This window comes from Copidosoma floridanum, unplaced genomic scaffold (assembly GCF_036245765.1).
Source record: "Copidosoma floridanum isolate Cflo_tuat_1 unplaced genomic scaffold, Cflo_Japanese_pri ptg000040l, whole genome shotgun sequence".
Taxonomy (NCBI): Eukaryota; Metazoa; Arthropoda; class Insecta; order Hymenoptera; family Encyrtidae; genus Copidosoma; species Copidosoma floridanum.
In genome coordinates this window covers 5,267,476-5,294,134 of record NW_028321917.1, presented here as the reverse complement: position 1 = coordinate 5,294,134, position 26,659 = coordinate 5,267,476, and the positions used below count along the sequence as shown (strand labels likewise).

At 38.1% G+C, this 26,659-nt stretch overlaps 2 protein-coding genes across 2 annotated transcripts in view; both read left to right on the top strand.

The window, feature by feature from the left end:
- igl (IQ calmodulin-binding domain containing protein igloo) overlaps positions 1–12,744 on the top strand; it is a 170,207-nt gene extending 157,463 nt beyond the window's left edge. Inside the window, exon 4 of the mRNA XM_014356023.2 lies at positions 11,461–12,744. Within this exon, the coding sequence (XP_014211509.2) occupies positions 11,461–11,604 (144 nt within the window). The 3' untranslated portion in view covers positions 11,605–12,744. The remainder of the gene's footprint in view (positions 1–11,460) is intronic.
- A 3,759-nt stretch (positions 12,745–16,503) lies between these two features.
- LOC106641552 (zinc finger matrin-type protein 5) lies at positions 16,504–17,678 on the top strand. Its single transcript, XM_023389791.2, has 3 exons — positions 16,504–16,833; positions 16,922–17,059; positions 17,146–17,678. Exons 1-3 carry the CDS (start codon positions 16,704–16,706, stop codon positions 17,376–17,378), a joined length of 501 nt encoding a protein of 166 aa, XP_023245559.2. The 5' UTR covers positions 16,504–16,703; the 3' UTR covers positions 17,379–17,678.
- Positions 17,679–26,659: the final 8,981 nt, after the last annotated feature.

Sequence of the window (26,659 nt, the reverse complement as noted above, 5' to 3'; positions counted from 1 at the left end):
GGCTCGAACAAAAGGCCATCGCTCCTTCTTCGTGATACCACACGCTCCACGCAAGCTCTTCCTTTCCCTCATCCACCCCATCTCGGGCACGCTGCTCCATGAAGGGTCATTTTGGTGCGATGATTTATTAGCTCGCAACAAAATTGAACAAAAAAAAAAAAAAAAAAAAAAAAAAAATGAAGGGAATGTATATTGTAAATAGAGTATATTTTTGTGCGACGAGGAAATAAAAAGCATTCGCGCGCCAAGAGACACAGTGCCCATCGCACCCCTCCCCCTCGCGAAAACTTGGCGCGACGCTCAGGCGCGAGAACATCCATAGCGAGGGGGGCAGATGTTTTCGGCTTCGTTGTTCGACGAGGTCGCACGTGGTTGGCTCTGTTATCTGGTACGCGTGGCTTTTATTTATTTACTTTTTTTTCGCTCCTTTTCGGGGAACTTTTTAACCAGTCGAGACATTTGTTTGGTGGTTGACTGTCTTTTTTTTTGTGCCAGTCAGTACCCGCTTCTTTTATTTGTGGAAAACTTAGATCGAAGTATCCGTCGAGCCGGAAATTCATTATAACTTTTTTGTGCCAAATTAAGTTTGACTTTGTAAAAGCAACGCTTCGCAAATTCTCATACAGCGCGTACAATGCATTAGATGAAAATTGATTTTCAAGGTTAACATTATTTGCTTTCGGATGGTAATTTTTGTTATATTTTCAACAAAGTATGTTATATAAGGAAATAAAATGATAATAATGAAGCCGAATGTGAAGCATCAGGCTATTTTTTCGGAAATTAATTACAAAAGTTTAAGCAAACGATAGTACTTTGAACACAAACATTATTCTACCTTTTGCGAGGTACACATTTGAATATCGATAACTTTCAGTTAGTTCTATAATAAGCTGAGTAGCAGATATAACGAGGAGAAAGTTAAGTAGTACTTTTTAAACTATTCGAAAATGTATGAAAACTCAAAAATCCAAAAACTAGATGCAGTTAAAATACCTGTAAAGCATACTTTAACAGTACTTTTGTTATTATTTCTTTAAAAAATTAATACACAATAGCAGTCAAAGAGATTTTTTTTACATTTTAAAACACCAGTTAGTATACTTTAAGAATTGAGTTCTAAACAACAATTTTATGTATGTTCAGTGTCCATGAAACAATGTTATTTTTCTCTCAGTGTTCGAATTGAACACTTACTTGTAAGACTCTTACTCCTGTATAGGATATTTATACATCCATATTGACGGAGTGATTTGTAAGTAAAGAATATGACACCTTAAATGCTGATTTTTTCATTGTTATCTAAATAATTAAATACTGATTTGATATCAACTGTTATAGATGCACTTTGAACATGATTTTTCATAAAAATCACAGATTAGAAGTGTTAATAAAGTAACTCAACTACAAGCCACGTCTTTATGTATTCACGCATCGAGAAACCCACGTAACACAGCCTATAGGGGACAACTCCCACTGATTATTTGTAGGAAGAAAAAATCCTCCGACAGATAATGAAAACTAAATTTTCAACCCTTAAAAAGCATCCAAGAACCGAGAGTCAATGACGGTACAAGCCTTGAGTAACTCTGACTGCAACCCAACAGAGGAGAAATAAGCTTTTGGATCCTCAAATTTTGAATGACTTACACACACGCGAAGGAAGACCCAAAGCGCGAAGAGGTTCCAGTGGGTGAGTGCAATAGTTGAGGGGAGAAATCCGCAGACGACGAGCGCGCTATCTTTCCGGCATCCGTGTGAAGCGTGAAAAATGCGGGGGAATTATTAACAGAGTCTCGCGCGCGAAAACAAAGCGCAGCCACCCGTGAAGGGCGAAACAGAAGCGAGGAAAATTAGAGCGCGGAGGGAAGAGAGGTAGACCGATCGGGCAAAGTGAAGAAACGGGACGCGAAAATTAGCTGAATAATGGAGCCCGGCTGCCCGCGGGGTCGTGCATGTTTTTTTGCAAATGGAGCAGCTTGGAGAAGACGAGCTCGCGGCCCCGTGGGAAATCCTTTTGTTTGTTACTTGCGAGTTTACGCAACGAGATTGGCGTTAATAATGAGCGATGCCTCCAACTACCGCCAAGGGAATTTCCCGGGCATCGCGAAATGTTTTTCAGGGAGGCCGTTATTACACGATGCACGAAAAGACTGTTGGTAAAAGTTTTTCTCTACATTCGACGTTGATATGATGATTATATTTTCATCCCATACTTGAGAAAATGTACAGTTTCTGTTTCACTTTAACCTCACTAAGAAATAAAACATAGCCACTTGTTGTTTATAAATTGAAACTCAATATTAACTTTCGTGAATATGCATTTTTTAATCGCTCAATTTATCTAATACCTTCGATCAAACTTATCTCGCCTATGGGGTGGTTTTTGACTTTTCTTACGTAAACTATATACCCTATAGCTCTTAAACTAAATTTGGGACGAAAATAAATTTCTAAGGACTAAATTACTTATACTTCGGAACACCATAATCAAGAAATTTTGAATTGTAGTTTCGAAGCTGCGATCAATGAAGTGAAATGTTACTAGTAACAAGATTGTCTGCTTGAAACGAGGCAATTGAATTTAGTAGCAAAAAGTCACAAATCCAAACGAGGCACCGCTTATAAGCTACCCTTGCGTGGCCTGTTGTGAGTATTACAGTAAACTTTTTGCTTAACGCGATTAAAAATTCGCAAGAACATTTTATACTTCGTTCTTCCACTTGAACACTTCAGGTACTTCGACCAAATTGCCTGAGAAGTAAAAACACCGTCTTAAGAACGTTATCCGAAACCTTATGCACACACAAGGTGCACACGCCAACTACTGCATCGCATACTCAAGCAAACAAGCTCGATGCTTTCGAGAAAACATCACGAGCTTATCTCCGAAGTACAAACCGATCCCGAGTATGGAAGGTGGTGATGAAAAAACGACAAGGGGGGGAAAAAACTGCCCTTTCCTTCCTCGCGAAATCAAGAAAGTGGATACGTGCTCCACTGCTAGCGAGGTCCTTTTCTCGATCTTTCATCGCGGCAGCAGCGACGCGACCCGGAGCTGCTCTTTTTTCGTGACCGCCCGCGATGTTTTTCTCCTTCCACCCCTTGCTCGCTTCCGCTTCCTCTTTCGCTCCGATGCCCATCCCCCTGCCTTTCAAAGTCACCCCGGCGATATCGCGATGCTACTTTTTTCCCACACACACGCGTGGCAAGTACAGTTTGTTTTATTGTTTTTCACTGTTTTACTTTTAATTCAGCAGTTTTTCGTGCACTTTTTCCTTCCCCTCGAAGGGAGTGGGTACGCGGCAGCTGAGCTGGAACACAACAGCGCAGAGTTTACTTCTAGCGAAAAGTCTCGTGCCAACTTTATGGCTCCTCAAACGGGGGGAGGGGGCGAAGGATGATTCAAAATGCACCGGGAGCTAGTGGAATAACGGGTTTAGCGACGGCGAAAAAATACAATTAGCGGTTGCAGCTTTTAAAATTTCACGACGAGCGCCCGAGCGAGGTTGAAAAGCCTCCCCCTGCAGCAGCTATCAAAATTTAACTTTGCGCCGCGCGCTTAACCCCCTGGAGTTGTGTTTTTTTGCTTCCTCTTGTTTCCTCTTCTACAATTTTCATCTTATATTCGATTGACCTACTTTGGCGGATTTTCACGTACCCTGAAAATTGAATTCTGTCCGAAGAAGAGCTTTTTGTTCCTGCAATCTCTCACCTCGTCTGTTCGGATCTAGTGTAACCGATCACGACTTTCCACTGACAACACGAGATCGTTTTGTTTTGTGTGTCTCTGGCATTCTTACTGCACGGATTTGGGGACTTGTTACGTCGTTCCCATATTGATTGAAAATTTGACTTACATGTGCTGATCAATAAAACATGGGGTCAAAGAACGAGTCTAATTTTTTCGAAATCAAATTTTCATATAATTGTCCTATCTCAGAACATTAACTTTCTGTTTGGAGACGTTTACAATAAGTTTGTAGAAAATTTTATCGAAGCTAGATTAAAATTCGATATTATACATTTATCAATCAGACGATAAATCAGTTTTATGACAAAAAATGGAATTTCCCATGGTTTCGTCAATTAAAATACTATTTATGAAGATTTGGTTTCAAAAATTTTTGTTTGAATAGTAAAAAGTTATTTTTTATTGAAGTTACAACAAAACCTAGATCATAAAAAGCAATTTATTTGTTTTTAACAAAAAAAGGGCGCTAAATTGGCATTACGAGCTCGTGCTTCATTTAAAAATTTTTCGCTGTTGACGGCGTCTGTAAGCAGACTACAGCTTCTTAATTAATGTTGCGCTATAGGATCTCAAAGTTATTATTTGTATAATTAAGAAACAAAATGTTTATAAGACTTCAATGCTGTGAAAGAAGTAGTCACAGCTCATGAGTGTACTTTTTGTACTTTACGGAGGTTCAGTGCATTGCAGACGTTTTTACCCATTTTTGCATGCCGACAAGCCGGCGCTACAGCCTCGCGAATCCGTAAAGCCAGTCTCTCCACAATAAAACCTCAGAGCCTGTAACAATTTTGAATGCAGTATATATCATTGCAAAGTGTTGAGTTATCCACTTAAAAGGTAATGGATTGAAGTATAGCTGTAACGTACAAGAAAAAAGTGGAAGGGAGAAGTTTCATTTTCATTTGGTGCGCCTTGAATCTTGATATTACGACTTTTTTCAGACCCTATAACGCTTCTGTTTTTTTTTTTAGAGCCTGTCATGCTGTACCCATTACATTAGTATTAAAAAATTTGTATCCGGCAGGGCTGAAAAAATGAAAACTTTTTTTGAAATATGACGCTTATTGTATAACAATGACCCATATTCGTTATTTTTGAAATTAATTTGATTCGAAATTTAATTATTCCTATAAAAATTAAATAACTGTTGAATCCATTACTTAACATAAAATGTATAAAACTTTTCAGAATAACACATGAAGTAAAAAGACATTATTACATTCTTGTTTTTAATATCAAATTATTTCGTAAGTACATGTCATTTCGGGTACATTTAATTTAGGTATTCTATCAATTTAATAATGTAGTAAATAAGTAATATCAAATACTAAAGTACATTGCTCTCTAATACTTGATGAGAAAAAAATACTTTAATCTAACATGAACTACTCGTGCTTTTGCTTATGTACAGGTACCTGTCCAACTACATCGATATTTATGTATGAGTATAAGGAACTCCACAAAAAATATCCCGTTTTGTTGCCGGTTATTCAATAAAATTTTTTTTTTGAGACCCCCCCGTAATATAGGGCACATTTTTCTTGCAGTGCTCTGGTAGAAACTTACTACAGTTTCTGGCCAGCATTTCACGGTATTATGGATACTCAATTGACGAGTTTACCGACTATAAGCATTGCCAATTTCACTACATTATATCTCGATATGCTCGCGATAAACTCAGCAATGAGCTCGACAAGGTGGTACTGTCTTCTGCTCACTTAGTCTCTCTGTCGGTCTCACTCACTGCAAGCTCTACAGCTGCGACAGGTGTAGTAAAAACTAACAATCAAAGTACAAATTGTCAATGATTTCGTAAACTGAATGTTTAATTACTTTTGAGAATCACTATGGCTTTATTACCTGTGTGAATAATACAAATAAGTTTTTTTCTCGTTTATTTAGCATGCACAATGAGGTTAGGTAACGCAAGATACATATTCACTACTGAGGTATAACCCAGTTGTTACCGAGTTTATTGTCTAATCACCAGTAGGTAAGAGCAGTAAAAGCTGGTGAGCTAAACTTGCTAAGAGCTACTCAGTTGACTAGCAGAAATTAATGCTCAAATTTCTACCAGAGTTGAGATGACATCTTTTTTCCGTGGTTTACATGTAAAAATTCCATATCTATAGATGATGTGTGTGGATTCAATAATAGCATATTTATTTATTTATTTATTTATTCATTGAGGTGATGGCATATATAAATTGCGGAAAAAGGGTGACACGGAGTCACCACCACTGAAACCTGTATTCTTGACTTTTCTATTATAGTACGTGACATTGCGAGCAAAATAACCCCCATATTGAGGGTGTGCCTCAAAAGAAAAAATTTATTTGAAAATTGGGGACAAAAACGGGAAATTTGTTTGTGGATTTCCATATATTTTATCATATAATTGTTATGTGCCATAGTATAAAATAGTGGTATGTTTATATTAAGCTCTTCTTTATGGACATCTTTCGTGATCATCTGTATTAAAAGATAGAATGGCAATCACTACAACTCTTTAGTTATAAGACTTTTTGTAATTTTCATAGTCATAAAAAAGCATCAAGTGTCAAAGAATCGATACCCACTTTCTGACAAAGTTGATACTTGATATCGTTATCGCGGTAAAGGTGTTGAATAAGAAATAGCACGATTGAAACTTGCACACGCTCCAGAACCCCAAACATAGAATTTAGCATGAAAAAAAGATAAAGAAATCTCTGAAATAACGGCAGACAAATAATTCCGCTTTGAAAACGTCAACGAGCAGCCGTGGGTAATAAATACTCTTGATTTGGAAATTCAATCTTCGCAAAAGTGCGGTCGATAACGTACACACGCGCAGTGCCCTACTTGCACACGGAGCACACTTTGTACGAATGAAAATAAAGGCGCTCTGAATAAATAAATAAAAAAAATATGTACGATCTCACTCGGACCTCCCCCCTATCGACATTATCGGACGAGCATCAATTTTTCATTCCCGAATATTTTCCGTGTACTCGCGCCTGTACAACGTCGCCCATCGATACGCGGCGTACATATTGTACACACATGCATGACAAGGCAGTTATAGGCGCTGTACAACGCTGCGAGCGCTGTCGAGTCCTCGAGTTACGAATTTATGTAGATTGATCCATTCATATTTTAGGACATTTGTCAATGTCGATTCCAGGTGGGCCCAGTAGTCGCGTGTAAGCGGTAGCTTATTTCCGAAAAACGATGAAAGAGTTGGCTTATCATACGGAGAGGAAGCAATTTTCGACGGAAAGTTGAATTTTCTCTTTTCTCGGGTGCTTTTTTCCGAAACTCCAGAGTCGACTGTGAGGGATCGATTTTCTGAGCGACGAGTGTAGCTGTTACAACCAGGGTAAACAAGAGTTTGTTGAAATAACACTTTTTTTTTTTTATTTCGTTTGAAACAACAGCGGCATATATGCACGAAAAATAAGGGCTTCGGTAAATTTCACCGCAAAACTGTGCTAAAGTGAGGATGCAAATATTCAAGTTGATGACATTTTTGCCTCGATTTTCTGTAATTCTCCCCCCTTTTTCAATACTATTTTTATCGCAGTTTAATTTACGTTAATATTACTATGTACAGTTTTACGGTAAAAGTTCCAAAAGTTTACTTCTTTTGAGCACGTTTGAATCACCATTTCACTCGTATCCAACAATTGCAGCTACCGATCAGCTTTCAATAAATTACACTGTAACGACCGCAAAAAGCGTACTTATCGCAAATACCTATCGTTCTACCGCAACTCGTGCATACTTTTCGGACCCTTGAGTTAAAAAAAAAAAAATCGTCTCGTCATTTCGTCACGTAAACCTTCCTCCCCTCTCCCCAACACGCGATCGATTAACCAAACGCGTGTAGTTTGATAAAAGAAAAAAATATATCACGCGAGCCGACACTTAGCACATTAGGGTCGCAAAATTTACCGAGTGTATAATTATAGCTGAATCGAGGGTATCAAGATTTTCGGACGTAAATACCTCGCAAGGGAACACAACTGAGTTACGAAATTTTCAAAGGGAGGAAAAAATAATTCCTCCTCTCCCTTTGCGTCGCACAATCGTGTGCTTTTAACGGAACGTTTATCGACACATCCAGGCCTCCAGAGCTATTTTCGCGAAAAAAACATGTCCAACCCTCAAGGCTTGAAGGTGCAAAATCCATCACCGAGTACTTTTTTTCTCCTGTACCTCGAGCGCCCGGTACACTCGCTCGCGTCAACTGGCTCTCGATCTCCCTCGAACAAGGCTTTCAAAAAACACTTTTTAGCCCCCAAGGCTAAACCGATTCCCGGCCGTCGTACCTGCAAAACCGAGCTGAGCCACAATACTGCACAACGAAAGTTGTCATTGCAAACAAAATGCCTATACATATATATATACGCCTGAGCCGCACATCATGCCCAGCCTTTCGTGAAATGGAAACCCCAAAGCGCCCCTGGCGAAGCTCATCTCGTGAATTTCCACGTACGCGCGGCGAGCGAGCCTCGGTTTATCGATTTTCGGGAAACGCGCGGCTGCATAGCTGTATTGTGTACACGAAGGCATACACGCTAACCCAAACACAAAGATGAAAAAAGGCGGGCGTATCGAGCGCCCCATAACATACGGGGTGCTGTCGTCGCATTTTCGGGAGATATTAAATTTCGACCGGGCACGTGAGCTTTAATTAATTCATCGAGGAAGCGAGGGTAAGTGACTGTCAGTGGGGGAGGGGGATTATTTTGTTAACACTCGTCAAAAGCTAAATGATATTGTTTTCCTTCGCCTATATAATTATTATAGGGAGGGAGAAGTTTGGGTTTCGGGGGTATACGAGCTTTGGGTGTTGTTTATTTTCAGTCGACTTTTAGGGCAATTTTTCTCATTTTAATAATGAACAATGAATATTTCACAAGATTTCTCCAAACGATAAGTTCAGGTGCAATGGTAATGCCGGCATGTGTAGCTTAGTATGTTGCAAGTGACGCTGCGTGCACTTATTTTATCACTACAAATATATATAACAAACCAAAATTTCAGAAGATCCAGCTTTATATGGGGTATGAGAAAAATTAAATTGTAAAGACTTACGGATACATGCCAGGTCAACGTAAGGACCATTACGGGCAGATAGTTGCAATGTGATGCCTAAGACAATTTTCTACTTCAAAGTTAGTTCATTTCTTAAAAAACACATATATGGAGCTAAATGCGTTAGAGTTAGTTCTAATTAAAAATCATTACATCAAAGTTATTGCATGATTTTATTGGCTTATAAATTTAGTGGCATTGGTCAAAACAAACTACAATTTGATTAGTAATTTAGTACTAATAATTTGTAATTGTTTTTTTTTCTTTTTTTTTTTTTTTGTTAATTTTTACGTGTGTAGTCAAACTGTAGATTTCAATCGTTTTGACCAGTAATACTCGTATTAAAAGTCTAAAACTCATTTTTGAGCTTTACTTGTGCGATAAACTTTTAAAGGAAGTTAGTGTGCTATTAGAGATATGTATCCGTAAAGATGGAGTTTTTGTTGAGAGAATTATGCGTTTGTTGTTGTATTGGCGATAGATCAGCTCAAAATAAATCGTTAACGATGCTAAAATCGACAATTTCATATTAAGGTGTATGATTAATGAGGGGTGCAAATGGAGGGACTATCTTGAAATTTAATGGCTCGTCCAAGCCCCAGAAGGGGTATTGTGCAAATTACAACATTAATTATTTTGATGAAACTATACTGGTTAGGTAGACTCGCCTTGAATTCTAGTTTGATGTTAATGGAGGAGGGTCGCGAGGGACAATTTCGAGGGTCCAGTGTAAAATTAAAAAATAATTTTCGTATGAAACGTGAGAAATGGGTCAGCATGATTTTCAAAGAAATAATTGGCTCGGTTCGTTTTATAAAATTTAATATTTGAAATTTCACGTCACGCTGATAAAATCTCTTTCAAATTTCCCACATACTATTTTACAGGCGTTTTGGAATTACCCGACGGCTTTTGCGTTAATTACACGCGCTAGAATAAATCCTTTCAGTAACTTGCTCATTTCAAACATCACAAATGAATGGGTTTCAATGGAAATAATTTACCTCGCAATACATACTTTTTTTCCGAATTAACGCAAAATCGTCTTTCCATTAGAATAACAATAATCACACTTTTGTGCGAAGTATTTGACAAAAAATTACAAGTCCATCCCTCTAAATTTGAAATAGTGAAAATTTCACTATTTATGCAAGTAAACAATTTTTTCACGGGAAAATCAGTGTTGTTTATTTGCACCTAGTTGAAATGAATTTGAATTCTATAAATATAAATCAGTAATCCAATGTACGATCTTAACTTGAATTGTACATCCCATACACATTATTTTGAGTAATTCCAAGAATAAGTTAACCAACTAATTCACATAGTAAACGTTATTGGGTTATTGGGTAAAATCCACTGTTTAACAGTAAATATTCACTAGTTTAAATAAATTATAAGTATACAACCTTGAAATAGTGAAATCGACTGTTTCACTGTTCAAACAGTGTATATTAAGAGTATATGTACTATTTTGAAAAAGATGTATACTTATAACTTTTTCAAACTTCAAGAGTATAATACACCATTATAAAGAATTTAAGAAAAAAAAAGTTAAAAGTATAGGTATACGTTAAACGCGCATGATGGATTTTGAAGGGTGCGGTTTTTTACGGATTCTCGACAAAAAGTTTCAAACAGAACACACATATAAAACCTCGAGGTATCACCGTCAAATACAAGGGGAACGTTATTGCAGAAAAAAAGGACATTTTTCCTGAAAAAGCTAAAAGAGGATCGTTAAAAGTCTCGGGCATGAAAAAATTCTATTAATATTCCTGGGGCATATGAATTCCGATGTTAATTTCATTTTCATGGAAATGGGCCGTTACGACTTTGTATTTTCTTTGGGATATTATTGCACTGCTATTTCTGATACAAAGTGGCCTTAAACGCGGGCCATTAGTCAGATACATCCGCTTCCGAAAACTTTTCAGGAAATTTATGCTTTTTTAACGCAACCGTTATGGTTTAAGTTTTAATGGGGTAGTACAAAAAGTTCAATACAGTCGTCATGTGGACAATAAAATAAATGTATACGTCTACAAAAAACTTTTTCCAGTAATTTATTTTTATTTTGTTGATCCTGTGATACGTGAAGAAAAAAAATTGAAGATATTTTTGTTTTTATAGGTTAAACTCGATAGCTAATGTAAATTAAACAAGCATATTCCGATGGACTAGTTGAAACGAAAAAAAAGTAAAAAAATATAAAAATGTTCGAAGTAGATCAGCACTTTTTTAATAAATTAGAACTCAAGCTTTTTCTACTGAATATTACGACTTTAAATTTTTGTACCCGCACGTAATATATAAACAAAACAATGCACTATATGTTATAATAAATATGTTAACTTTTTTAAATAAAACATTTTTTCATGATGGGCAAAGATCGAAAGTAACGAAACGTAAGGAGGATAAGTTAGGTAATTTTTTTAATTAATTAAAATCCAAGTACTGCCAATCCCTACAGGTAACTTGTTGTCTATTTGAGGGCGGAGTTTTGCAATTGACTACCAATGCATTCACAGTACTACCTTAAAGTATGGAGGGAAAAAAAAAGAAGGAAAAATGAACCAAGCGGCAAATTAACGATTTGTCTTTGTTTTCCGTGTTCCCAGGTGTCCGACACGGTGGACGAGCTGGAGGGGATCGACCTCTCGGACCCGGACCTGCACAAGGCCGCAACGAAGATCCAGGCGAGCTTCCGCGGCCACAAGGTCCGCCAGGAGGTCCCGGTCCCCAACGTGGACGAGAAAAAGTAAGGCCCGTCGACGCGGCGGGACATGGCGACCGTCGTCCACGGACACGTCGCCGAGCAACAACACGGGGCGCCGAGCGCAAGCTGCACCCTATACGCTCACACACATTCCAGGACGCCATGCGTACAAAGAGATAGACCAGACGGAAATCGATAAAACTATATACACTCACGTTTTCACTCGAGCGCGCGTGTGTGTGTGAGAGTTTGCTCGTTATTATATATATATACGTCGTATGATATGTATAGCACGTAGACGCGAAGAGGCGCGCGAATTTGCACTTTATTCTTTTTTCTTTTGTAATAAAATCAATTTTCACTTCCACGCCATTGCGTTCGACGGGAATCGATAGGGTGGACTGGGGAGCGAGGCTTGAGGGCTAGTCGTGCGCACGTTGGTACAGGTCATACTATATTATCTGTAATTATTCGATCCAATCAGTAAACAGCTGTGAATGCGAAATTTGTACGGGAATGCAATGCTAAGAACATGAATATCAGATGTGGTAGCGAATATTGTTGCGCTTTAGTACGTCGTGATGCGAGTGTTTTGGAAAAGTACATGGCACCAGCTGCATTTCGGGTAACGATGATGGGTACTGGTGCGGTTGAGTACATCAACACCGAGAATATAGTGTGGCGGAAAAAGCGAATGAAAAAGGAAAGAGTTTTTCTTTTTTTTTTTTTTCTCTCTTCATTTTCCGATGAAAACACGCATTACCTGTTAATCGATGCGCTCACTCAGCAGAAAACCAAAGCAACGCCCACAGTAAAACATTAAAAGTACCTAAAATAAAAAAGAAATGCGTGTACCTGCGTGTTTTTGCGATTCGACTTGTACGATAACACCTCAACAATATGCTTACGCATACATGATATGCATATAAAAATATAAATAGGTAACACATGGTATAATTATACTATAAAAGAAAAAAAAAATATATATATATATAGATGATATAGCGAAGTGACACATGCGAAAGCTGTACGCGAAAAGGGAACAATTTTCTTTCTCCGCCTGCCCTCAACCTTATCCCATGGACGCATCCTATCGTTTCCACTTTCTCTCTCTTCTTTCGTCACTTAAATATAAATTATAGACGCCTTCGATGTATGGAAAAAAAAAAAAAAAAAAATGATCACCGAGAGTTTGGAAAGGCTTCAGAGTCGAGTTGGAATGCGAAACTAGTATCCGCTGGTGATGCATTCGATACGCGTTGTGTTTAATTTGTTTGGCGCAAAGACATCCGTGTAATCGAATTTCTGTCGCAAGACGCGAACTTTACCAAGGAAAAAAAAAAAAACACGATTCAACTCATTTTTCACGTGTTTAACATCTTCGCTGAAAAAAAAGCACGAGGTATTTGTCGCATGAGTTGTTCATCGAAGGCGAAGGTATTGTAATTATTATTGTTATTATTTGTATTGTTATCATTATTAGATTCAGTAGGTTAACGATGATCAAGTCAATTTACGGAGATTTCAGTCGATGTATTACTATTATAAAATGACAAAAGTTAAAACTCAAATTTTAATATAATATATTATATACACGTATAAATATATTTATCGATACGTCGCGGAAAAGTCGTGCGATTAATCTCTAGAGAATTTTCGAAATAATGTGCTTATGAATTTTGTATCGAGTAACAAAAAAGTGACGAATCAACCGTACCGATAAAAGGATTAGAGACGCCTGCAGTCGAGAATGGATGTTAAAGAATTTTCGTTCCACTCCAAAGTTGATTACCAAATTAAAAGTGCAGCATGGAATAAATTTATCTTTTTTCGGAGAAAAAGAAAAGTTGACCAATGATTTTTCCATTAAAATTAATAAAAAACGAAAAGTAAAAAAAATTGTATGGTACACTAAACTCCTCTTGCACAAGAAAGCATAAAAGCCCCGGTTTTTACGATCCTCCGTTCCGCGCAAATCAAAGGTTTCCCAGACTAAGCGCAAAAAAGCTCATCCATACGTTTCAATTTGCCGCCACAAATAGACAGAAGCCCCCCCATTACAGTAAAAAGCCTCACGCGACGCTGGACAAACATCCTCGAACCTCCTTAAAAAACATCATGTCCGAGAAAAAAGGCGCGGACACGAATAACGCATGATGATAATCTACCTTCAAAAGTCTCGTGATGATTTTAAAGTTTTTAAAATGGACCGATGATTGTGGGCGAAAGGGGACCCCATGGAATTGCAGAAGCCCACGCGGTGATAATTTTAGGAAGGACAAGAAAAAGGACGAGAGGCTGATTGAATCCGTATCGCGAACGACAAAACTGATTAGGGATATGGCGTCCGTGAGTGTCTGCTGCATCTGGCCGTAAAAAAAAATCAGCTATTGTTTGGAAAAAAAAAGTTATAATAATAATCGAGTGATCGTTTTATTCTACGTTTGTTCTTTTTGTGCGAGATAAATGTGTCTCTGTTGAAGCGAAGCACTCTTATACATAAAGCAAGTGTGTGATCAGACTTGGGCACAACTTTTTACAGATTTTAAAACATTACAAGTTTTTGGGTAGAAATTTTTTGCTAAATTACTGTACTCATATTACAATATTAAAAAAAAAATTTCGAGCAGAACGCAATGCGATATGTTTTTCGGAAAATCATGGTATTTTCTTTCAGTTTTTTTGTCTCCTCTAAAATACAACGCGTTACTTTTACTGGTAAAAATTTTGACAAATACTCTGCTACAAGTAATAAAAAAAAGTTTGTCATTACAGAGGATTCATTACATTTCGAGAAAATACGTTGTAACGCAGGGCAATTGAAAAACAATACATGCCCAAGTCTGCGTGTGATATATACATATACCTTCAACCACGAGTAACAATAGTCCGTAGCTGTTACCTCACGAATTTTCTGATTGGCTTGTGACAACTTGTCGGCGAGCATTTACTTGTACTTTTAAAGCTCGAAGCATCAGTTTCCTCGTGCGATGAGCGAAATTATTCTCACAAAAATCACACAATAATTTGCGCAGTGAAAATCGGACCAAAGAAACAAAATAAACAAATAAAAGTACACGCGGCTCGCGGGGTTTTGTAAGTAGAGCGAGTGACATTCCGAGTAATTTTAATTAAAAACCAGTTACTGCATGAGACGTTACCTCTCCCTCACCCCCCCTTTTTTTTCGTTGCTTCGACAAATTCCGCGTTTAAAAAAAAAAAAACGCTCGAGGGCGCAGCACGTGAAAATGAAAAAAAAGACGAACCGTATTCCCGAGGATTCACTTTTCGTTCTGGCGACTGGAAAAACCACCGGCAAGGAAGAAAGGAAGAAAATCTTCTCGAATTTTAGAGGCACTTTCGGAAATTAAAAAAAAAAAAAATCTCTACCGTTCCGTGCTTCGGGTATACGTATTTACGCTCTGTGCTGCGGACGGTAATGATTTTCAAGGCCGGTGCCGCTTCTTGGGCGCGTCAAGTTGTCGGGAGCTTGTTTTTAGCGGGCCTAAAAACTGCATGCACTTGAAAAAAAAAAAAAAAATAATAAATAAATAAATAAAAAATAAAGGAAAAAATAAAGTAGTGTTATAAAAACAAGAAAAAAAAAAAAATCCAAGCCAGCCACTCTTACAATACTGAACGACGCAATAATACATGCATAATATACAAACGGAGCCAAAGTTAAACCAAATACTTTTCCACTTGAGTGTACGACCAATGGTGCAAACGCAGCCACATGACTCCAATACCATACGAAAATATTACACATCACGGTGCTCCATAAATTTCCCACACACCCGTCCCCCTCCGAATAATCATGCAGCGCGATGATTCCCCATCCGATAGCCTTCGTTTCGAGGTATTAATAGATTCGGGAAAAAAGGGAAGGCCAAAGGTACGCGTTTCCACCCCTGAGGTACAACGTGAGCTCGATGCGCTTTAGTAACGAAAAACGTCACGTCGAGCTAACAAATCCACCGGCCCCTTATACTTTTTGCCCGCCGCGTCTCTTCTTCGGATCCTCTTATCCACCGTTCGAGCCGCTAGAGTCGGAGCTGCACGTCCACGACTAAATTGACGTCAATCCCACTCCCCCCCCCCTCATGTCCCTTTCGGCTTTGCTTTTACGTCCACTGCCCGTCATATAGCTGCTCTGGTGTGCATCTGTGCTGAAAAAAGCTCTAAAAGCTTTTCCCATTTTTTTCCCCCTCCCTATTTATTCTCTCCAAGGTGAAACGAGAATACTGGAATGTAGGATATGGACACGAAAAGGGTGTTGAAGATGAAAATTGCAAAAAGCATTGTACTGCGCATCGAAAACCGTATTGGATTGGCGTGGACTTTTCGTTACTCCACGAGGTAAATGTCAAACTGTGTCGAGTAGTTTCACGCCCTTTTCGTCTCCTACACATATACAGTCCTCGATTCTCATACCAATTGACAAAAAGGCGTTATTCAGAAAAAAAATAAAAAAATAAAAAATACTCGCAACGCTTGTACCGATTGATCATTATTTTCGTGTTCTCCCTTGCTCATTTGTATTTGTATAGTGCAAAAACTCACGATTTCTACTTAGTAGCGACGCACGCGGTGCTGAATATTACTGTACGAGCTAAAACGCGTTTTAGATGGCGAAGAGGATTATAACGAGAGAAATGAGAAGCAGTGACACGTGTAACGAGCAGTTGTAATTACACTATCGAGCGTATGGACAAGTATTATAATGTAATCTGTTTGTTTAAAATAAACTCATCACCTACTGAAAAAAAAAATTGTCTACCCATGTGTATTTATTTTAAAAATTACCAATGCATAGTTCACGAACGAATTTGAATTTTGGCGCCTTCGCTTCTAAAGCTCCCCAGCAGGTGGCGCTACGAAAGTCAACTTCCCTCTGGTCTAACCTGACCTAAGAGAAAAACATACACTCTGCAGTGTTTGTTTACGTATTCCAGAAGCATCGATTCATTACGTCTGGACTGTGTGATTTGAAATAAAAAACGTTTTAATTTATCAGTGAAAAAATTACTCTTGGATACACTCTATTCCTTAGAGTACTGAGTAATTCGTTGGCATGTGAAAGTAATCAAGTTCCAGAGGAGAACGAATTTAGGTTAATTGGTCTTGGGCAGACCAGCGAAAGACATGGGAGGCAAGCACTATTACTGCGAGTACTGCGACCGGTCCTTCAAAGACGAGGCTGGGGTGAGAAAAAAGCATCTGGCATCGATGCAGCACGTGAAGAACAGAGAAAATCACTACAGACAATTCAGAGGTAAATCAACATTTGGTACCGCACACTTGAGTTGTAACGAGTGCTTTCATCGTGTGACCAGTTCAATCAATCTTTCAACGAATTTCAGATCCAAAGCAGATTTTGCAAGAAGAACTCGCCAAGAAGCCGTGCAAGAGGTTCTTGAATAATGGGGAATGTCACTTTGGTCACCTGTGCAAGTTCTCGCACTGCCCACCTTACTACATTCAGCAGTTGCAAGCTGCAGGTAAATTGTTCAAAAAATGTATACATCCAACAATGCTTTGAATGAATGATTATTGTGTACTTTATGGTGAAAATGATAAATTTCAGTTGCAGCTAGCGAGCAAGCGAAACATCAGAGGGTCTATCCAGAACCAGAGTTCATCGTCAAAGAATTCTTCGATTCAGCTTTAGATCCTGAAGAGCTGGTCGAGGAAAACTTAAATCCATGGCCCCTTAGCGACGAGTACAAGGAGTTCGAAAACAGCCTGCCAATTTCCATGAGGCCCATGACGCTGAAGGACTTTGACTCTGCGGACTTTGCCGAATGGGGCAAACAGTGAAAAGCTCCTGGTGCTTCGAAGACCACCTTTGTGTTTTGCACTCGAGTCATGTAAATAGTTGTATCTACCCGTACCTACTTTTCTAAATGTTTAGAAATAAAGTCCATTTAAATAACACAATGATATTATGAGTGCGAGTGCTTTCACAAGACTCGATTCATGTGGCTCTCTTATCTCGCTGAAACAGAGCATCCACGCAGAACGGAAAAGTCATGCATCTGTACGTGAGTTATAAAACGGCGCATCCGATCATTGAGGCCCAGCCGATTAAACCTCTCTACTATCTGCTGGCGCATAAAAGAGATTCATTGATAGCCATTTGGAGACGTGTCTCCTCGTCGCCGATAATCGATGAATTGATCTGCGCGCGCGCGCGCGCGCGTGGAGACCGTTATTGTACGAGTCCCCTCCCGGGCGAACAATGCCCATTGACCATCCTCGATCTGGTCGCGTTTTCTTTTTCATCTGCAGTCCTATTGAAAACTGACTGTCCGCGCAGTTGGACTCTGCATGGGTGTGTTTGGAGCCGAAAGCATCACGGAGGGGTGGAAAATCTCGCCGAGGCGGAAAATCAGGACGGCTGGTACCTACACGTGTGGTGCGCTAGTGCATGTACGTGCACAAGTCTGGCCTTCCGGGCGTGTGGTGGTGCGCCGTGTTACAGTCGCACGACACATACGGGAGGAGGAGCTAGAGAATGGAAGGTATACGATGTAGTGCCTATTGTGCACTTCCGGAGTAGGTATATTATAAGTATACGTACACCGCGCATAGGCCAATTTTCCGTCTCCTCTTTTGTATGCGCTCCCTGTATAGGTACTGTGAAGGAGTTGCCGCATGTGTAGGTATACGGTTCACTTGAAGCATATAGTACTAGAGAAAGGTAGAAAAAGCCAGAGCGATTGTCAGTTTTTTTTTTTCGTTTTTTCTTTTATTTTTTTTTTTCCTTTAATGATGGTACGTTATTATTCTACCTCGTAACAAATTTTTTGTTGAACGGAGGACTTTTTCATTCAACAAAAAAGGAAATTGTACGGAATGACTGTTGTTTTTGATGTAAAAAACGAAAGGTACAAAAAATTCCGACGGACCATTACCGAGCAAAAGCAATCGTTGCGATTACGCGTTTTTTTCCTCCTACGAAATTCGACTCGACGCTTCGAAAAAATCAATGACCATTCGCGTAATGCATTTGATTTAACTTTTTTTTAAATCAAACAAAAAATTGTTTAAGAAAAAGAAGCGTCAATGAAATCGATTCCACTACTAAAATCGGCCGTGGCACAAATTTCCACGAGTTGAAATGCACAGCGATATTATTCGAATGAGAATAAAAGTAAGAAACGATTACGCTTCCACGAACAGTCATTAAAAGCCAATAAAAGTCGCGCGAGCGATTCCGTTTCCCAATCTAAACATTATACCTACCGTACAATTTTTGACTGCTCGAAACAGCGACGAAAAAAATCGGTTCCACATACTTCTCTCGATCTCGGTGCCGCATAAACACCCATGCCTCCACAACAAACACATATAGCTTCATAGCTCCGTTTCGCAGAGATAATATAATTGTATCCCCCTTTGGCTCTCCTCTTCCTCTTCCCAACCAAACGGAGTATAAAAATGCCCTCGTATCCTCCCCTCTCTGTTACATGTATACAATGCTCAGAGATCCCCGGCACGATATCTCGACTATATATATAAATGAGGCCCAGAGCGCTCGCAGAGGCCCGTCGCTTCTCGGCCAAGCTCGGCTTGCACCATCAGCTGCCCCATCGGGCCAAGCTCTTCGGACTCCGGTTCCACACTCCCCTTTTCCTGCACCTCCTGCTACACGTATATATAATAATAATAATACATATATATATATATATATACACTTATCGAGCATCTGCCCCAACGGCGGCTGCTGCGCTTCTCTCACGCACGTGTGTGTATATACATATATATGTGTGTACATATGCTTCTCCCATCACCGATACACCCATGTATGTATAGTATATACAACAGAGCGCGCGAACGATAGCCCGGAGGAGAGAAGGAAAAGAAGAAGGAGAAAGAGAGCGAGTCGAGCGACTCGTACTCTCGGCGCGCACGACGACGATTTTAGTATCGCATTAGCTGTTTGGAGCGCCGAGTCGCGCGAGCCTCCATTCGGCCGATTTGCCTCGTATCGTGCGTTATTAATTTATAGATTCCTCATCCTGCTCCGATTTTATCCTTGCCCCACACCGACGACTCCGAAATCTCGCTCTCCAACACCCCCCCACTCGGAGTGCCGATTTCAGTGCTGTATTATAGTACGCCGATGCAGTGGGTCTCTCCCACGCGGCTGATATACCGAAAACAGCGGAGAGATATACTTATTAGGTACATACTTGCATCGCGATTACAATTGTATCGTGAACCGGCTGCTCTGATCACCTAGCGGCGGCGATAGTACACCGTAACAGTGCCGGAACAATGAGACGCCGCTCATCAATCTCCACGTCGTTGCGCTAGACTTCGCGACAGTCCATGCATATCGTACTCCGGCAAAAAGTATAATAAGGTAAAATGTATAACTTGTACGGGCTCTTTTTGTTTGTCGTTCTCGTGACTTTGTGGTGCTTATAACACCACACCAAGCGAGTATGTACGTACATACCCTTAGTATCGCGTGTAATGGGGTGGCATGTGGTGTTCTATGGCGTTGCGCGCGCCGCTTTCTGTCTGTCTCTGCTGCTGCGACAGAGGGAGAATAAGAAAATCAAAGAAGAACGCGAAGAGGCAGGGCAGGGAAAGAGAGTGAGAAGCGTTTCTGCACATTTTTATACCTGCGTATATACCGATACTATGTACACTTGCTTGCATGCAGGGAGAATAATATCAGCCGTTTGCCGGCTAGCTCTTCTCTCGTGTCCCGTGCGCGTGAAGCTCCATTTTACTGGTCTTTCGTATTTTTAGTTTTACTTTCGTAGGTATATACGTGTATCAGCACACCTACTGCTTTATTTAACTGATGTATCTATATTGTGCACCTTGTACACGGGCTTTAGAGAGTGTCTATAATATATATGAAACAGACTTCAAGTCTTGTAATGATACATTTTTTGTATTAACACAAAATAACCAATTTTCTGAAGAAAAATAGAAAAATTGGAGCCCACGACTTTGATGCCACGAATATGCTTACGATTTTACTTTGTTAAGTCATTGAGTTTAGCTTCAAACAAGAAAAAAGCGCAAAGACTGTAACCATGCGTTCAATGTGCGATGATTTTGTCAGTTGGTCTTATTGCTTCCAAGTCCGAAGCTCCAGCTCACGTTATTTCCAAAGCAAAAGAGGGTTGCCGATTTTGCTTGGTAAACTCAACGAGTTCATGTTTGGCCAATCGGGGTTATTTTCTTAATTTGCGTTACTTGTCTGAATTTTTTTTTGTTAATGTTCATTTAATTATAATTAACTACTTAAACGAAATATAAAATTTCTTAAAAACGATATTACATGCGGAAATTTCTGACGTATTAATTAGTGTAAGCACGTCAAAAATTTTTTTTTTTTATGAGACGACTGAATATTTGAATAAAATACATAATAAGTTCTCGCAAGAGTTGAAAATTTTGGTTTAGCTAATTTATGAATATGTGTAAACATATGGTTTTTCTGAGAAACACGAATTGACGCTGCTTATATCTCATTAATTTCATTTTTCGTAATGTTTGGAAATAATGTGTAGATTAGTAGGTGTATTACATGTCACAATTCATAATCTTACTATTTAATATGATCTCAGTAATAAAATGCAAAAATATGTTAACAGTATAGAATTTTTCAATTATTATTTTGTTATCAAACTATGAAAGCTCGTTTAATTTATTGATCATATCTAATCTTTTTTCTATGAAAAGTTGACAAGCCTGAAGTATGTGGTCAGCTGTCTCAATTCTTTTATACATTTACAGAGATTTGCATACTTGTAAATTTATGTAATATAATTATCGTATATGAATGTTATACGTAGATATTATGTACAATGAACTACTTAGAGTCGTATGTCGTCTTACATTCTGCTCGTTCTTTTTTAAAGATATCCACGTATGAACTGTTTTATGTATTATTTTTTTTATTATTTATTTAACTATTGCCCAATTTATTCGGACTACAAGTTAAGTTTGGTCGTGTATCATAAGATTATTTTTTATTACATTAGTAAATACAAATTATACAATGATTTGGTTCAACTCAACTAATTTAAAAACGTTTAGTAATGATAAGCTAGAAATTTTCTAAACATCAATTCACTTATTTATCACTGTCTTGTTCATAATTTTTAAGTGATGAGTATACCTTTTCTATACATCCTTATCCCTGTTAGAAATTTGATAGCAAACTGGTAAATCGACCAAGCCTGCCCAACTTCGGACCATCTTGCAATGGTAAAGCCTGCATTGGATAAGAATACAGAGATGTCGTCTTCTCAGTGAGTGTTTATATACCGACTCGTCTGTTTATCACGTCTAATATACTTTTACGACTTTAGAAACTTTGTTTATTGAATTAATTTCGAGGAGATAGGTGAAAGAAAGTACGATAATTAGGTTTTTGTATGAAAAATTCCATTTGGTCCGTCTCGTACTATGTTGAAATATAATCAACACGTAATTTTTTTCTTTTTTTTTTTAATTGAAAAATTCATTATAATACATTCGAAAAACAGTCATTTTGATTTTTACTATAGCTCGAGTGAAAATAAATATTTTTTCTTGAAACTTTTAGGAATACTTGGATTAGTACTATGTAGACAAGGTTAAATTTTGAGAAAATTTGATGTACCTAATCGTTTATTTTGTGTGTTCGACACTTTCTTCAAAACGCTGTATCTTTAAAAGTTTTAAACCGTTTTTTATGTTTTTGGGCTCATTTTTTTGTACTTAATTGTAGAACATTCACACATAATTTATACTTCACAACGTCACATATATATGGTGCTCTCTGTAACTTTTAAAAAACCATAATTTTAAGGTACTATAATAATTTTTTTTAATGTTTATTTTTAAGAAAAAAGAAAAAACACGTATAACGATTAATTTTCAAAATTATACAAGACGGACCAAATAGAATTTTTCATGAAAAAACCTAATTACAAAAATTTACCAACAAAAAAAAAGTTGGAAAATGTTAAGTTATATATGAATCAATGAATACAGGTATACTCCAAGTGATTTTTGAAGTGACAAAACAGCTTGTATCAATGATAATGATGATGTGCTTGGATACAAGCCATCATTACAGGCTTAGGGTGTTGATGATCCCTTGCACTGAAATTGTCCTGGTACAACACTTGAGGATGACGAGTGACGCCGGCTATGCAGCTTTAATTCTTGTTCTTCTTGTGAACGCTGCAATTCATTAACGGAGCGCGTAATCGCTCATTCTCCGTATGCGCTGTGAACTTCGTTAATACGTTTAGAGCTTGTACAACACCAAACTCAAACATTGAATTTGTTGTTGCAATCTACTCTGCGGGAACCTGGGTATACCGATTAAAGTCATAACAGCTCCACGTATGTCATCAGTTTTCATCTTCTTTTGACATTCTGTATGCCATAACTCGTCTAGCTACGGATGTTCTGTGCTCAAGTTGGTGTGCGCTTACGCCTCTGACGCTTCCTTCAGCGTAAAGTCTTGATCGGTTAAAAGATCGAACCAGTTTGGTGCTCAAGTAATGTCGCTCCTGTTTTATAATTTTGTTCGAAATTTCGTATCCAACCTGCAATGTATGAGAAAAGTACTTCTTAACTTAAAGAGAATCTCTGGAAATCTGTATTAAAACCTTCTTCTGAGATTCCACAGTTCTCTATTGTTTGTCTCTGCTCATTTGAAAGCTTGACTGACATCGCCTATCCTAATAAGTTTGCGGTTGATCGTGTCCTGTGGTATCGATCGAGGTATCGATAAGGGTCGTACACACTGCCATCATCGCTTGAAGCTTCTGACTTCGTGTATTCAACTTCGCCAGTATCTTGTTTCTGTTGTTCTAAAATGTATTGCTGCTCTTCTTGGATCGCAGCACTTAATTCGACATCGTCACCGTTATTGGCAACGTTCTGTTCTTCAACTGCACCTTCCAGAGGTGCTAGAGCATCAGTTATAGCCTCTGGCAACATTTCGAGAGGTATGCTATCTTCTGGTAGATCTTAGAATCTATTGCGCGTTTGATCAGTCGTAAAAGCGAAATCTTCAATTATGTGCATAGCTGATACACCGGTCGCAGGATATGACTGTTAAATAAAATGAGTCATAGGTGTTACACGCTCATAAAATCCTGATACACCATTGAACTCTTCTGGTCCTGTTAAGATGCGTTGGGTGATATGTGTTATATTCCTCTCTGAAAATTTGCGTTTTAGTATATTCCTCTCTTAATCTAAAATTTGTGTGTCTTCAAAATCAAACTTGCTGTCTTCATTTTTCACACTTCGAACAGTGCAATTTTTTTCTGCGTTGGTAGTTCTATCCTTTCTCAATCTAATTACTAAAAAGTACGAAAATTGTTGGTATCAAATACGTCCTAGGTATCTTAATGATTTTACTTTTAGCGGAAAAATATTCTAAAGTTCAGTTTATTCTAACTGTGATGGGTGATGTGATGTCTTCTAGCATGATATACATTCACCAAATAATTTAAAAGTATGTTTACAAGGAATCTGGCTCAACTTTTTTTTAAGTAAGTGCTTGACTTAGTTCTATTTTTACTGCATACGAGCACTTGAAAGTCCAAGAGTATATCTCAAAAAAGAGAAAACAAAAAACAAAAACAAAACGAAAAAACCAGACAGCCACACAAGCATAGTTGCGAAGCATTGCTCTTTCTTACTTTTTACTGAACATTCAGCGCTGCTATTAAAGTATAGGGAGGAAAGAAATTTCTCGGGTGGGTGGAGTAACTCTAGCCATAATGATGTTTATGAGGGAAAGATGCGAGCCCACACAACTTTGTTTACGTGCGTGCTCGCATGTGAAAAATAAAGGTTTTGTTGGCGCGGAAGAGTGTATACAAAAGTTTTCGACACTGAGCTTTTTCCTATAAATGCGCTGATTTTGATATGTTTTGAGACAAAAATATAGGTAAGATTCATCTGGAGTAAATTGAATTAGTTAATCACATTGCTTCCAACGAATTATAAGCTCATGTGTCAATGGATGCGAAACAAAAGTAACTTTCATAATTTAGATAGTACAACAATTAACTGTAAGCAACTAGTAGGTAAATACTACAATCGTCAGCAAGTCTCGAGGTGCAAATTAAGAGTTAAACCGCGAAACAACGTATTTAGTTCAGTCCGATTGTACGTACTCGCGTAGACTAGAGTTAGTAAGTACTGACGTCTGTCTTTTTCTCTGTTTGTAAAACTAAATCACAGTAACAGCAGTGTAGCAGCGACCTAACCTTTCTTGGTGTTCTCAAATCGTCTGTTTACAAAACGAAACGCGTCCCCGGCCCGCCACGACGTTGTTGCGAAAATCGTTAAAATTCAGCGCGCGTGTATTACGTAATTAAACTTGAGTTCAAAGCAGTACGGATGTTTGTGTACATGTGTGTGTGTTCGAATATACAATCTGTACTATAGCATACGGTGTATGGACATAAATTTATTTATTATACAAGCCGAGGCTGCTTAACGCATTTTGGCTGTATATGTCAACTCGAGTTATGCTATTTTTTCTATTAAATATCCGTACATCCATCGTGATACAGTAGTTGATTCATTGGAAGTAATTTTCATTACAATGAATTGAAAGATGATTTTTTTTTGGTGTACAGAATATGCTAAAATAACAAAAAAATACTAAGGTACTGTGGTACACACGATGTTCCGATTATTTTTAAATTATAATCGATAAAACACGGAAGATTAATATTTAGATCGTACGCAACAAAATTAAAAAGTTCTAAAAAAAAATCCAAGTTTTGCAATAGATTTTTTTTTTCACCAATATTTCCAAGACTTACTTTCACACTTTTCAAAATCGTTGTAAATAATTAATAAAATAAGTTGAAATAGCATCTTCAAACAATTTTAAACAATGTTTTAAAAAAAATTACTTCCATTCGATATACAGGTTTTAAAATTAAAAGTCAAAGAAGACATTGGGAACGACAGAATTACTTACTTGAAAAGTCAACTTCGAAAAAGCGTTTGCCAAATTGAAATGTTTTAGTACAGGCCCGTAAATTTGGACTCGCCGAGGCATGATGTGCCTTCGTGGTATCGATGACGATAATTTTAAGTAAAAGATAATATTTCTCCATTTAATAGACACGGTTTAGCCGAGACCTGATAAAACATGCTAATCAAAAATCCTCACGAGCACCGAAGACGATTGAGCAAGTAACGTGTAACCGAAAAAAAATTAATAAAAGTGGAGTCGAAATATCGCGGCGCTGATAACTTGGAGCTTTTATCACTCGGCAAACAGCTTACACGTTGCAGCCTATAAAAGTCGAAATTAGTCATGTGTCAATATTACGCGGATATGACTGTATTTTAATTGACGCTTTTGGCTCTTGCAAATAATATTTTCTAGTATGGTAGGGACTAGCAAACGGTAATAACAGGTATCTTGTATTTCTATTTTTCATCGTATTGTCATTGTAGAAGGTACACGGAAGATGGTACTTTTTGCGGGAAAACAAGAGCCTTGAGATAACTTTATGCAAATTCGGTCAGATCACAAGGCTGTATACGCCACTTCCTTTTTTTTATGTGTATACGTGCACCTAGTAGTTGGCGTTTCACTTTCAAGTTCAGTCACACACTGTTGTTTAATCACCGAGAAGGACAATTGATTTTTTTCTGCATAATAGAAACGCACAGTGTTCAACCACAGATTGTACACTTGAGTAATAAAATTTGCATGAGGCTTTTTCCAAGTACAACAAATCATCCTTGAGTGAAAAATCAATGCTCGTTAAAAAATATTTACTTTTCCAGTAAAATGTAAACTGTATTAACAGTTGCGATAAATCTTGCGATTTATTTAAACGCCTCGATTTCATCGGAGAGGATAAAATTATTCATTAAAAAACTTGACGACTTTATCTTCATTTTTGGCTCACGCGATAGTTAATTAATAGCAAAATATCAACGAAGCTCATCGCAAGTGATCCTGTAATAGATAAAAAAAAAATGGAAGCCAAATTAATCTTTATCAGAGTAATTGATACGCTTTGATTTCCCTAATTAAGAAAAGAGGCAACGGTCTCATCTCATCACATTTATAAATCATTAGTTGA